We start from the raw sequence: 14254 nt of genomic DNA, 5'->3' as shown, positions 1-14254 counted from the left end.
GGATAAAACTTAATATGAATGATAAAATACAGTAATCATTGTGGCTGTTAAAAATACTTTACAGTTATTTCTGGTGAACCTGGTCAGTAAATTATTTTATCCTAATGATTTGCATGATACTGCTGAAAATGTAAAAGTAAGGTTTGATGAGGCAAGCAGATGTGAGGTTACAAAAGTCAAATTGCTTGCAGGGAAGCTCTTACAATGTTGACATCTGCATACTGGCATGGTGTTCATTCGGGATATTACCTCTCCATGCTTACTGTGCCATTCATTCTTGCAATTGAGGACTATTTTGACAGACTAGTGAGAAGGAAGCTTGGAGACACTGTAAGTAAATATGCCATTTATGTATTTAGTATGTTGGTGAGACTATAACTTAAGGATACTGTATTAAGTTTAGAAATCCATAGTTTTTTACTTGTGATTTTCTGTCATTTGATGTGGTATAGTGTACAGAATTCCAGCCTTTTAGTAATGATGTGGTTCTTGCATTATTTCAGTGTTATTGCAATTAAATCTTTATGAAAGAATGCAAAATTTAATTACTATTTACAACAAACCCATAATTAACACTAGCCCACGTTTGTGTACTCACGTAGCGCTACAGATGCTATAAGACAGTATAAATCAGGAAACCAAATAGTGCAGGAAATACAAATAAAAATTCATCAACTCCTCCAAACAGGGTTATCAATGGAAATATGTTGGATTCCAGCACATGTGGGAATAAAAGGAAATGAATATGCAGACTCAGCTGCCAAATTAGCCTGCACTATCCCTCCAACAATTACACATGCCCCAGTGTCAGACTGGGTAAAATCTGTTAAACCATTGATTTACCAGGATTGGAAAGGAGAATGGGCCTCGGTGCCAACAACAAATAAACTTAAAAACACAAAAACTGAATTGTATGCATGGAGGACATCCTCACAGGAGGAAAGATCAAAAGAGGTGATCCTAGCAAGGCTCTGTCTAGGACACAAGATTCTCGCATGGTCACTTGATGTCAACACCACATGCTGACCCAATGAAGTGTAACAGATGTCAAACACCCATGACAGTACAGCATTTACTTGTTGAGTGCCCATATTGGACCCAGCAAAGATCTATTTATCTACGGAATTCAAAAATGAAAAGTATTCTTGCTGAAAGCAAAGATTTTTCAATTAATAACATCATAAATTTTTTAAAATAAGACAGGTTTCTCAAATAAAGTCTTTTTTTTTTTCTTTTTTCTCAGGATTGATCCCTGACAACCAGCCCGAGAAGAGTCTACTTGAGGCTTTGAGGTCTGGAAAAACTAACCCCTATTAATAATGTGTCCTAACATCACTAGACATCTCTGTTGAGTAGTAGGGGATCTCATCATAGGACTTCTCCTCTGTTGACAGTGCGCATTCCTTTGGCAGTGCGAGGACATCTCCTCTGTCTAGTGTGTATTCCTTTGACAGTGCACAATTTGACTGTAGAGTACTTAGCACGTACCTGGATGAGCATTTGTCATAGGACATTGCGTGGGGTTATCTTATCATCTCCTCTGTCTACTTGGAAGGACCCATGTAAGACCTCTTTGCTGCACAATTCAACAGAAAGCTAGAGGTCTACTGTTTGGTGGTTCCAGTTCCATTCGCTGGGGTGGAGGACTCCCTTCCACATACTTGGGACAACCTGGAAGTTTATTCCTTTCCTCCGTTCTGCCTTATCCATCATGTCCTGAACAGTGTAATTGGTTCCAAGAATCTCAGGATGACCCTAGTATAGCTCCTATGTGGCTCCAAGCGGATTGTTCCTAGGTCTTTTATCTCTTCTCTCAGCAGTGGCAGGAGAGATTCCACCTTAACACAACCATCTCTGCCATCTTCATGTGGAGAGGTAGAACCAATCGGTAGGATCTTTATCTCTTCACATTTCTTGCAGAGCAGCGACTCAGATGTCCCGCTACCCCAGATCTTCTTCAGCCATGTGCAAGGGAAATGAGACATTTGCTGTGATTGGTGTTGTTGACAGGATTTCTCTCCATTCAGAACTTCTATTCAGTAGATAATGAATGATATTCATGATCTTTCTCAGAACAAAGAGATTCTGTTTCTGCTGTCAAGGGCTACAGTGCTGCTGCTTTGTGATTAGTTCTTCATCTGAAGGATGTGGAAATCACTTCATCCTGGGAATTCTTTATGTGGTTCAAGAGCTTTGAGCAGTCTTGTTCACCTAGGGAACTCAAACCTCCTACATGGAACTTTACTCTGGTGTTGAGTAGTCTGACTCAAGCTCCATTCGAGCCCCTGCGTCAATCACCTTACAGGGAGCTGACTCTGAAAACAGTTTTCCTTCTGGCTTTGGCTCTCTCAGAAAGAGTTGAGAGCTCCATGGTCAGGATTATGACGTAAACATGCAAGGGGTTGGGGGTCAGTAGCTTTTGAATTTGGCCTGAAATTTGTGGCTAATCCCCAAAATCCCCTTGGTTCCTGATGACAGATTTGCTTCATTTTCTGTTTCTTCCATATGGAGTTTACTACCAGCGACATTCAAGAGTTACTGCTTTGCCCCGTCAGAGCACTGCATTGTTATCTAAAATGGACTCGTTACCTAGAGCCTAGGTGTCATAGGATTTGTGGTAGCACAAGCCAGGCTAAGAAGAGGTTTCCATGAATACCTTGTTGTTTAACTACATGAAGTGATTAGGTAAGCCTACTCCCCATCGTCAAGTTCTGGCACCAGTGCTTTGAATGCAGAAGCACATAACATCAGAGAAATAAATTCTTCCCTGCCATTTAAGAACTTTTCTGTTCATAGAATTTTGAAAGTTGGTTCTTGGCTACGTCAGATCACTTTCTTCTACCTGAAGGATATTGCCCACAGATCCTTGGACACTTTTTCTTTGGCTCCAGTGGTGGCTGTTCAACAAGTGTGGCTCATCCAGTGTCCCTGGTAGGACAATCATATCTAGCCTAAGAGGATAGTGTGGAGGATGGAATGAGTGAGATGACTGGTCTCTTTTCTTTCTCTTTGCCTCTTTTACCTCTTTCTTCAATACTTACAGGCAGTTTGAAGAATAGAAACATCATATGCTGGAACTGGCTTGATGCAGGAGTGCTGCAGTTATGGTACAACACTGTATGTTCCCTACATCATACAAATCTGCCTCTAAGTAGCTTCAACTCCTTTCTCCAGCATTTGGAGTGACGAGTGGTGACAAACCTTATAATGTGGCTGACATGATTTGTTGCTTGAACACATACTTTTCTTTGACTTCCATTTATGCAATGAACCTGGATATGTTACATTGTATTTAAACCTAGTGGACTGGGTGTTAGATATCCATATATCTAACATCTCAAAGGCTTAGGTCCTCTTCTTTAGAATCTTCATTTCTAAGAAGAATGATCAAGTGTACCAAACCTCCAGTCGGTTCAGGATTCTCATATCTCCTTCAAACTGTGAATCTATCCTAACGTTAAAACTGAAGGGTTGTTCCATGTATGAACAAATGACAAATTTTTCATTAATTTGTAGTTTTCATAGCTAACAAACCTGAGGTATTAACATTGACTGCCCACCTCTAGTCACCCCTCTTATGTCTTATCCCGGGTTGGAAGGAAGACTAATACATCTCTAGATTTAAGCATAGTCTCTGACTCATTTCCAGCTAAGTGAGCACACAGTGTCTCCTTGGATGGACTAATAAGTCTTTGAGACACCCTAATCCTTGTTACTCCTTGTAACCTCGGCTACGTATCGGATGTCGGATGCCACGGAATCCTTGCATTTAAAATTTTGTTTAATGTTTTAACCGGTTTCCAGCTGGCACCAGATGATTTAAGTAAAAGACTTTCATTTCAGGCTATGTATGAGTAGTAATGGGTTTTGTAATACAAAAATTGATTTTTCAATAGCATGTTTTTCATATTAAACCCCTTGGTCTTGATTTTAATGCCCACCTTCCTTCTCCAGTGCACCTTTCTTCATAAGAATGAGTTCAAGTTGTTTCATGTTGATTTGACTAGAGAGCTGCTCAAACAGAATGAAGCTATTCATGATTAAGGAGTTGGTATTTCATTGTAAATATACATTATTTTCTAGTTCTCCAGGGTTATAGGCATTTTTTTCTGGAGTTCAGTAATACTTATTAAACAGTTAGCCATTACAAGTTGGTACTGATAGATTCTGATAATTACATTTTGTTTTTGTATTTATTGTTTGTGTATGAATAGCTTGTGTTTATTACGTACAGTATTGAGTTTTTTTGGGAGTGAAACTACTCCTTCCTCTCTTTATTAATTTTTGCGTGATTCCTTATTCTCTTGATTATTTTGTGATGAAGGTAAATAATAGGTTTTTAACAGGTTTTTAACTTTTTTTAACTAGAGATAGGCTAGTTATCCATTGTTAACAGTTAGTGTTTGTCTGATGATCTGTTGACTTTGCCTAATAAATGCTAAATGCTTTTCCTTTGCGGAACCGTATGAGTGAGTACACATCCACACACACTTTGCAGCCAGGGTCAACTTCCCTCTCCTTTCTTCAAGAATTCTGTGGATTCTGCAATTGTTGGGTATTGTGCAGCTTGAACTTCCATTCTAATTAAGAATTTGAGCTCCAGTGTGTATCAGTGATGGCTTTATGTTAAAATAAATCTAACAAAATTGATCTTGTCACAGAAATCAGTCATAAAAAGTGTATTCGTCCCAGCCCTGCTGATCCTCCATAGCCTCTATCTAGAGTACATAAAGTGAGGCAGGTGATTGCTGTGCACTTTTAGATCAAGGTGGAATGTGCATAGGTTACTACAACTCTGCTCCTGTTACTTAGACGAGACTACAATGTCTGGGATATGCAAAAGACCTTGAGCGTGGGCTTTGCATGAGTGATGGTTTTGTATAATAGTAATTTTGCTTTACAAAAAATTTGAAAAAAATTTTTTGCATTCACTGTAGTGTCATGATTTTAGAGGATACGTTTGATTATTTATTCTCATCTCATTATCTGAATGTTTTGTCCTCATTTTATTATTTATTTCAGGGAAAGAAGTTGTATGACTGGTTCTCGTGGTTTATCAAAATGCAGAACTTTGCTTACATGGGAATGGCTTTCCTTCTCCTGAGGGTTAATACAACACTTTACTATTGGCATTCAATTGGTTATCTCTACCATGGACTGTTATTCCTGATGCATTGTGCTGCTCAGTATGTAAACCTTATCCTTGGAAAGGTTAGTTTTCTGCTTTATTCTTATTTCTTCATATGAAAGTTTGACAAGTCTGTAATGGTAAATAAGCACTGAAAGTGTAAAAACTACTTGAGGTTGAAAACTGAGAGTCTCAATAACAGACTCAGGGGATTTGGAGTAGGTATTTGTAAACTGAAAATGCCAGAAATTTTCCAGAGGTAATTTAGGTTCAACTCCAATAATAAATTCCTAAAATAGTTATTAGTTAAATATTTATATGCTTAAATTATTAATTACATTTGATTAGTTTGCATTAAGTAAAAAAAAATTACAAGGGACATTGCAGGTATAAAAAAAACTACGCAAAAGTTGATAAAAACTGCAAATTAGTACCCACTTTTAGGCATCTCGCAGATCATACCTAGTTTTATTTGGCAGATACAAAGTTATCAGAACTGTCCCTTGAAGTTTAGTTTTAAATTTTTGTGTTGTAGCTTTAGTATTTTTACTCTAATAAATTCCACTAATTGATTTCATTTTATGTGAGTGACTTTGCTAAAATTAGCATTTGTAGTGCAAGTAAAGCTGTATAATTACTGTATATACTCGTATAACACGCGATCTCTCATATAATGCAATCCCTAAATTTTCACCCTTAAAAAATTATTTGATCTATGAAGATAAATTTTTGAGACCAAATTACAATAGGCTAACCCCTTTTCCTCCATCTCTTTATCTATCCCATCTTCTAGTTAAGTTAAAAGGGTAAAAGAGAATGCTGAAAGTATCGTTAGTAATGTTATACTTATTGTGTAAACGCATACAGCCAGAACCAGCTGATTTTCTATGAACAACCGAATCCGATAACACCGGTTCTGCTTGCATTTCAACCATTGTACAATTGTAAAAAATTACCGTAGTTATGTTACAAATGATGTTAAGTAGAATAGGACCTATATATTTTTACATTACTGTATCCTTATTTGCTATGGAGAAAAGATGGGCAAGGGCATATAGTACTGCTAAATTTAAGTTGCAAGTTGTAGTTGAAGCTCAGGAAAGAATTTTCATCTGCTAATGACTATTATCGTGCGTTGGCAACATGAATGAAACCCCCACAAACTTTGGTATAGCACCATCAAACTCGACCGATATCAAAATTTGAGAGAAATGTGTTTTAATCAAAACTGTTTGGCATGAAAAAACACATTTTAGTTTTCACTCCGATAAAAGGTAAATATGCAAAGCTCGTAGTATTCTGATGAAATCAAGTGAAAACATCAATGCAATCTGTTGATTTTTCTATGCAATAAACATGCCCTCAGCACCATCTACTAACGAACAAATAACTAAATTTCGTTCACAACGATACATATTCAAGTGATATTTCGACTTGAAAACACTTTGTATATAATGTAAAATAATCTGATTTGAGTTCAATACAGTAAAGTAAACTTACCTTGCAATGCCCTCAGCTGATTCCCAAACCAAAACATTTATTGCTATGCTTGTATTTTTAATACAATAGTAATATGAAATACATACAATATTGGATGCCGTGAAGTAAAGCATAACTTTTAAAAAGATCCATGGAAAAGATGCATGCTCATTATGTTTGTATTTTATCATATGATACTAGTATGTGAATATTACATACGCTAATTCATATGATACTAGTATGTAAGTATGTAATATTACATACGCTAATTTTATATCTCATGTATGATGTGACCCCCTTAAAATTAGCTCCAAAATTAGGTCTTCAAAAGTCGCATGATATGTGAGTATATAGGGTATACTTTATTTATTGTAAGAAGGAAAGGAGGTATGGATTTCAGTATGAGTAATGAGGATTATTTGTTTCTTCAACACCAGGCAGAACATAAGCTGAAGAAGGCTCGTGCAACAGCAGTCATTGATGAGACCACAAAAATTCGTTACAAACGAACCATAGAAGTTCCGAGTGAGCCAACGGTTGCTTCGGATACTTTGAATGGTGATGCAGTAGGCTCCAAAAAGGATGACTGATCATAATTTGGGTATTTATTTTTCAGCTGAGACAGGTGAATTTCATTTATAGATGTATTCTTTTGACATAATAGTGTTTTAGAATGTCTTACGGCTAACATTCATACTGAATCATAATTTGAGTTCTGTATATTCTCTAACTTACATCATTTAGTTTGCAAATTATCCTTTACCTAATTGGTGTTTTTCAATTCATGATTAACAGAAGTTGAGGTCTCAGTTTATATCACAGGTTAATGTAAGCAAAATCAGAGAATGAACACTGGATTATGCAGACCAAAAGGAAATTAACATTTTTATGTAGGCCAGCCCTGTGAGAACTGAAGATATCATTTCAGTGTTAAGCTGTCTAATGATAGCATTTGTTATATTGTAAATCCAGTCTCATCCCTGTATAAGGATCATCAGGGGAAAGATCCTAATGCCTACTGAAGTCATTTTACATCTTTGAAATGCCTACTTGCTTAATGATGATTTTTATGGTAGTATATTCAAAACCACTAATAATGCAGATTTGTATGGAACAGATAATGAGGTAACTCATTCACTGGAAATAAAAATGATTTTACATTATTAAATTCTCTAACTTGAAATAAACAGCCAGGTGTGGTATTTCATTATACATTGAAATCAAGATGCAAATGATGAAACTGGTAAATTAACTTTGGCATAATACTGATGTAATGTTGCTCAACCACTGATGGATTTTGAATGCACAGGCTTGGTTAACATTTTAAGGGAAAGACTTATTCATTAATTAAATTATGAAGTTATGAAATGGATAACTGACATTTTGCTTATTGTTTTAATGAAATTTTAAGCATGGAAAGATAAAGTTGTATTTGGTGAGGCTTTTCCAGTGTTATAGAGTATGATTTACAGTACTATACATATGTCATTAAGTATAAACTATTCAGTATTACTCACTGATTTTGGAGTGGTTTCCAAATGGCTTTTATGTCAAACAGTAGAAAGATTTAAATTGACACTTTCATGACTGCATCATAAACGTAATTTTTTTAAAAGGGTCATTAACAAAACTTAGGTACAGTGTACCATGTACAGACTTTGGAGCCATAATGAAAAAACTTACTAAGACTATTCATTATTTTATTTTATTTTATATTTTGAGTACAAGGCCAGGGGACCAAGTTGGCATTTTTTATTAACACTTCTCATTATTGAAAGTTGGCAAAATTCTTAATTTGGCTTTTTATCATGATGCCTGTTGTTCATTATTATTTTATTGACAAGGTCCGTAATTTTGGCTTGGAGATTAAGACATAAATTACTTGGTAGCAGTACCTCGTGAGTCACATATCCCCTTTTTAGAATGATTAAGTCAAGTGATGTATGTCTTACACTTAGTAGTAAATGTATTACATACAGTCTAATTATATGTATCCTGATATCATCATATCATGGACTTTTCGGTATTGTCTCTTCTCTTTGTGTTGTAATTCCCAATTACAGATTTTATTTGTAGCTTATGTAAGAGAACAAAATGGGAACAATTAAGAGCTACAGTTGACTTATGTTTTTATCTTGTTTGTTTGGTATTCTGCTGTGGTTGCCCTATTGATTTCCCAAGACTTCATTCTGAAAATAACTTGTGTAACCATGAGTTTTCCAATTATCTCTAAATTCCTCATTGTTTCTTTCATACTTTCAGTTTACAGTTGACCGAATTAGAGTGATGGTTTCTAACAAAATTTAAGTTTTTTTGTATGAGTTCATTTTTAGTGATATATTTAGCACCATAAATAACAGTTTTAAAAATAATAGTTAGAATTTTAGGCTTACTTAAAATTTAGACTTCTGTAACTGTAAACTTAATTTAACCTCCATTATTTCAAGTAGTAGTATATTTTGAAGTAAGTACTAATGATTATAATTAAGTTTGGATGAGTGCTCTGAATTTGTTATTTCTGTCTTGAAGAAAATATTAGTGCCACATTTTCAGAATCTAGTCACTTTTATCTTATGTATCAACTTGTGGCTTTAAGACATTATAAACTTGACAGTAGTGTAATTTGACTGGTTAAAAGTATTAAGTTTGTTTCAAGTTTATTAATTAAAATGGCAATATACAGTGTATTAGCCTTATTTTGGTAATGCGTTTGTATATGAATATGTTATATACTGTATTGTTTTGTTTAACTAATAGTAAGAGAGATTTAGTGAAGTTTAATAAATAAAAAATAAACGTGTGCCAAAACTAAATGTAAGAGTATGTGGATGACTTATTTTTGTAGGTTGTATTTGCATGCAGTGTGAGAACTAGCTAATGTACAGGTAAATATAGTAGTGTTCATTAAAAAGTATTAACAAAATAAAAGCTTGGTGTTCTGGGTACTGTCATTAATAGTTACATTTGCATATATTTTTGTCCTTTTTTATTAATGCTAAATCCCACAATATGATGTTCTGGATTAAAATGTACTTTCTGGGTAAGAGTTCAAATCCTGGTGTCATAGCAAACCAGTGTTGGGCTAAAAAAATAACTTGCATGATAATTTTCATTTCATACATGGCAAAGGTATAGTATTTTTGTAATATGTACTGTTTGTAATAATATGAGGTGACTTGTAGTTTTATGTACATGTATATTTATTTTTGGCTTTTTATTTTCTTGGCACAATTGAGAATAACCATACTGCTGGGTCTCAGACTCTGAAGCATCAATGTTGGTTACAGGCAATTTCTTTTCAGTTGCTGTTACTCAAGCAGACTATTAATAAAGTATGTGAAGAACATTCTAGAAACACATTGCATAAAAATTGATGAAATATTTAAATATATGATTATTAAGTAAAATCAATTTTACAGTCAGTATTACAAACTGAAACCTTGAAAAGTTATTACATAATTTTTAAAATAGAGATAATTTTATGTTGGTAATCAAAGCTTTTAACAGGTTTAACCAATAACTTTTTTCCAGTTAAATATGAATTGTGTGAAACTGTTATTACCCATAAGTTTGAGATTTGTGTTGTGTGATTTATGTACATTGCACAATTTTTCTGATATGTTAGTTTCTTGCTGCCAATGAATTCTAAGGTTATAAATAATTGTCATTAGATATTGGGTGATGGGGAAACAGGCAGTGGTTTTACAAACTAATTTATATGATCCTGTTCCTTTATCACTAAAATCTCCCAAGGATATCTTTTGGCATAAGAGGGGTTTGGTTATTATTGTTTCATAACTGCAAGATCATAAATCAAGGGGATTTGAACAAAAATAATTGTGTAAATATATCTGTTAACAGTAATGCACATTCTTTATAAGAGGGTGTTTTTATGTAAATATTGTTTGTGTGGATGCTGTGAAAAATAAAGAGGTATTACATCTCTGTAAAAGGGCCACAAACTGTTCCTTAAATTTTATAATGTAGCAAATATGACTCATTGTTGAGGTAAATGCTTTAAATATGCTGTTACAGTACATACTTTCAAAGAACTGTCATGAAAGGGGAAAACTACAGTATGGAGACAAAGCTGAAAAAATCTTGATAATTGAAATTCGATTTTTTTCCATAAGAAATAGAGTATCTGCTTTAATGAGGTACCTGTGATTAGCCATTTTGGGGATTCTTATTAAAATTGTTATGGAATGTAAACTAATATTTAGTCAGCAGAAAACCAGTTTATTGGATTATCTTGTAGATTAGAAAAGATGTTTTGTCTAGTAATTTTGTAGCCATACAAACTACAGGTACACATAATACTGATTGTACATGTAGTAGTTTATCCCTTATTGATTCTTCCAACTTGTTTATTAGCTGAATATTTTAAATGTACTTATCCCTTCATTTATTTTTATACCAAACTATCTACAGTTAGTATCAGTAATGATGTTGAATTATATCACTGTTTATATTATACACTTAATAGTTTAAAAAAAAATAGATGTTCTTGTGGTTAAAATTCCTGTAAGATGTGTCTACACAATCAGACATGTCTGGCAGACAAAGAAAGTTACTGTAATCCCCACACACAGGATGGCTGGTAGATGAGTGAAATGTTAGTTATTTACAGCAAACAAGCTTGGTGTCTGATTGTTTTCAACAAATTTGGCCCCCCCAGATAGTTGTACTTGTGAACATGACTACAGATCTGTTAACACTGCTAAAATGACTCGCCTATGATGTCAGAAGTTTCTGTCAGACACTGTCAGATTATGTAGATGCACCCTTATATAGATATTTATATAAGCTCAAATCTTGGAATTGTGCAGTTTTTTAACACCAAAATCAGAATTAACAATTTTGGAAATATTTTCCAAGCGTAAAATGGTAACAGATCTTCACTTCCAAATGTTTTACCTAGATTTGAGAGCAAGTTAATTATGGGAAATAAATGTTTATACACAACTGTGATTTAAGTAACCATATTCCCAGTTTATAAGTCCTGTCATTTACACTAAATGTTTGGAGGCATTGTTATTGGCTGTTTGAATCAGTTATGATTTGGACTGAGAGGACTGGCCAGAGATTGGGGGAAATAAATGCAAACTTAGTAAAGTTACATTTGCAGTGGAGTGAAAACTAGCTATCAAAGGACATTACAACAGGGAAGTTTCTGTAATACTTCTGGTGACACGGAAGGAACTAGTAAAGAACTTATTCTGAGTAAATTACATTTATTTTATGTACATAAAGAATTGGAATATATTTTCCCATGTCTTTAATATATATCTTCAAATTACATAACTCAAAAGAGCTCGGTACTACAATTTTAATACACGTTTAGTACACCGAGCATAATTCCCACAATGTAAATCTTGACATGGTTGGGGAGGGAAATCATCCTAATTTTTGAAATACCTTAATGAAAATAAAAATTCACGCTAAATTCCCAGAACATAACTATTTTGTAGATCGTCTAGTTCTCTTATTCCAAGAGAAATTAGCCCCGTAACTTTTTGCTCTAGGTGGTTTAACTGGTGGGTCTTCTGTTTCCCAAAACCATCCATTTTTCTCACAAAATGCAATGGCCTCCTCTCTTGTGGGAAAATTAATCTGGAAAGAAAATTGAAAAAAATTAATTTTGGTGTACATAAACCTATTCCAGATACTTAAATCCATGTTCAAAATGAAAACATGATGTTTGTCATTCAGTAACCTATACATGTTTGTAAAGATCCTGAAACTTCAAGGTATTCCCTTTGCCATCTTAACCTGATAGCTCCCAGAAATTAATTGGGGTTGGAAGGGAGCTCTGTGTTATAATAATATTTCTAATGAGTTTTTTTGAAAAAATTGGTTTTAATATTCCAAATTTCAAAGTATGAAGGACGGAATGTGATCCTAAATACCCATGAAATGATTGATTGAGAACTGTATGAACAATCTTATGAGTACCTGAGATTCAGATAAGAAACAGAACCCATGGTTCTAAGAACAGATGGAGAAAATAAAACCAGTTTGAATTCCTGAATTTCCAATGATTCAACTTATAAGAATAGAAAGATCATTCCATGATTCAGTCACTGCTGGTATAAAACTAGAAAATGTGCAATACTGAACCTTACAAAGAAAAAAAAAGAGCAAGCAGATTACCCACTCATACTGTGGTTCACAGCATAGTTTGGACTGATCTGAATGAACAGGATGATCAGAATTATGAAACACTGGTTAGCTAGCCCCACACAGCTAATCAATGTTACCAGTAATTTCTTTGGATATGGAATGAGAAATTTACACTCTCAATATACCAATTTTTATGCCTCTGAGAGATATATTTCTCAGAAGTGAATCTGAAATCAAGATGAAACCTATAAGGACATTAAATAGAAACACTCAAAAGATCATGCATACTTTGAATATGCTTTGGGTTCAACTTCATCTTCTGTAATTTGCAACATGCACATATTTTTACTGGACCTGTTTAGAGATTAAGAAACCACAGGTCTATAATGGGGAAATGAGACTCAAGCAAATGAGTAGCAACATCTGCTTAAGGAATTAGTAGGTCTCCAAGACCAACCACACATCAAAAATAGTGGGTTGCAAACACTACCCCAAGGAAACATCAGATTCTAATGTAGTCACTTTCTTGCCAATTAAGTCATCAGTTAAAAATTCAATAAGATAAAATAGTCCTACAGTTGATAATAAGGCCTCATAATAAACAGTCTATTGTTATTAGTAAATTTAACCCGGCAAATGAGCTAATTTATTTAGCTCAAACTGGGTTAACCTAAAGATTTGTTTAAAAAAAATTTTGATTAAATTATGATTTATAGAAAATTAGAATATGGTCAAAAGCAGCATTTAAAAGTAGAAGACTAATCAAATAAATTTCATAACCATAGGCTGGGTAATTCTGTATGACACTGGAAGTGAAGGGCATCAATTTAAGAACCAAGAAAATTTAAATATAGAAACCAACTTGTGATCAGTAGGGCATAAGTTACCACTCCCCCCTTTCAACTTCTGTAGTGACATTTCTGCTAAGTTTCCATCATTCTTCAAACCAGGCTGTATAAAATTGCATAATTTCACTTATGCCTTTTGAAGGTTCAGTTTACGAATAATAAACTACCAGCTGGTAGTTGGAAAGTGAGTTTTTATTTTATTTAATCACTTTCCTTTTCACTGCTTTTTTTTAACCCTTAAAAGCCAGACTGAAAAATCAATACAGTATGCAGCAACCCAAGCTGGGGAAGCTTTGAGGTTGGCCAATTTAAAAAAAACACATCAGTGGAAAGAGAAAGATATGCAAATGCACAAGTTATAAGAAAAAAATCCTATAAACTTTCCCTACCTTCTATGAGAACTTAAAAACGACTATTTACAACCCTTTATGGGACCTCTTCACAAGACAATCATAAATTTTACCAAGTTATACATTTTTTTTCATAAATAAATTTACTTTATTTTGCAAAATTATAATTATAGCTTATTTTGCAATATTATAATTATAGCTCATACAACATCAAAACAGAAAAGAACTAAAATCAGTAACATTTTGAGTATATTTGTTGTAAAATATTTTTGTAAATTTACTGAGATCAAAGATGCAGTAACCTTTTTGGATTATACATCTTTTCT

The 14254-nt window shown here is 34.0% G+C and overlaps 2 protein-coding genes across 3 annotated transcripts in view; one reads left to right on the top strand and one right to left on the bottom strand.

Annotated features, from left to right (window-relative positions):
- LOC135200304 (lysophospholipid acyltransferase 7-like) overlaps positions 1-11572 on the top strand; it is a 137298-nt gene extending 125726 nt beyond the window's left edge. For both annotated transcript variants that reach the window (XM_064228839.1, XM_064228840.1), the window contains exons 7-9: positions 192-330; positions 5023-5211; positions 7045-11572. In XM_064228839.1, coding sequence (XP_064084909.1) covers positions 192-330; positions 5023-5211; positions 7045-7197 — 481 coding nt within the window. In that variant the 3' untranslated portion in view covers positions 7198-11572. The remainder of the gene's footprint in view (positions 1-191; positions 331-5022; positions 5212-7044) is intronic.
- Positions 11573-11821: 249 nt separating this feature from the next.
- LOC135200305 (NADH dehydrogenase [ubiquinone] iron-sulfur protein 4, mitochondrial-like) overlaps positions 11822-14254 on the bottom strand; it is a 38821-nt gene continuing 36388 nt past the window's right edge. Inside the window, exon 5 of the mRNA XM_064228842.1 lies at positions 11822-12220. Within this exon, the coding sequence (XP_064084912.1) occupies positions 12068-12220 (153 nt within the window). The 3' untranslated portion in view covers positions 11822-12067. The remainder of the gene's footprint in view (positions 12221-14254) is intronic.

The sequence above is a fragment of the Macrobrachium nipponense genome, chromosome 26 (genome assembly GCF_015104395.2).
Source record: "Macrobrachium nipponense isolate FS-2020 chromosome 26, ASM1510439v2, whole genome shotgun sequence".
Taxonomy (NCBI): domain Eukaryota; kingdom Metazoa; phylum Arthropoda; class Malacostraca; order Decapoda; family Palaemonidae; genus Macrobrachium; species Macrobrachium nipponense.
Note: the sequence above shows the minus strand (reverse complement) of the source record. Positions and strands in the feature narration are given on the sequence as shown.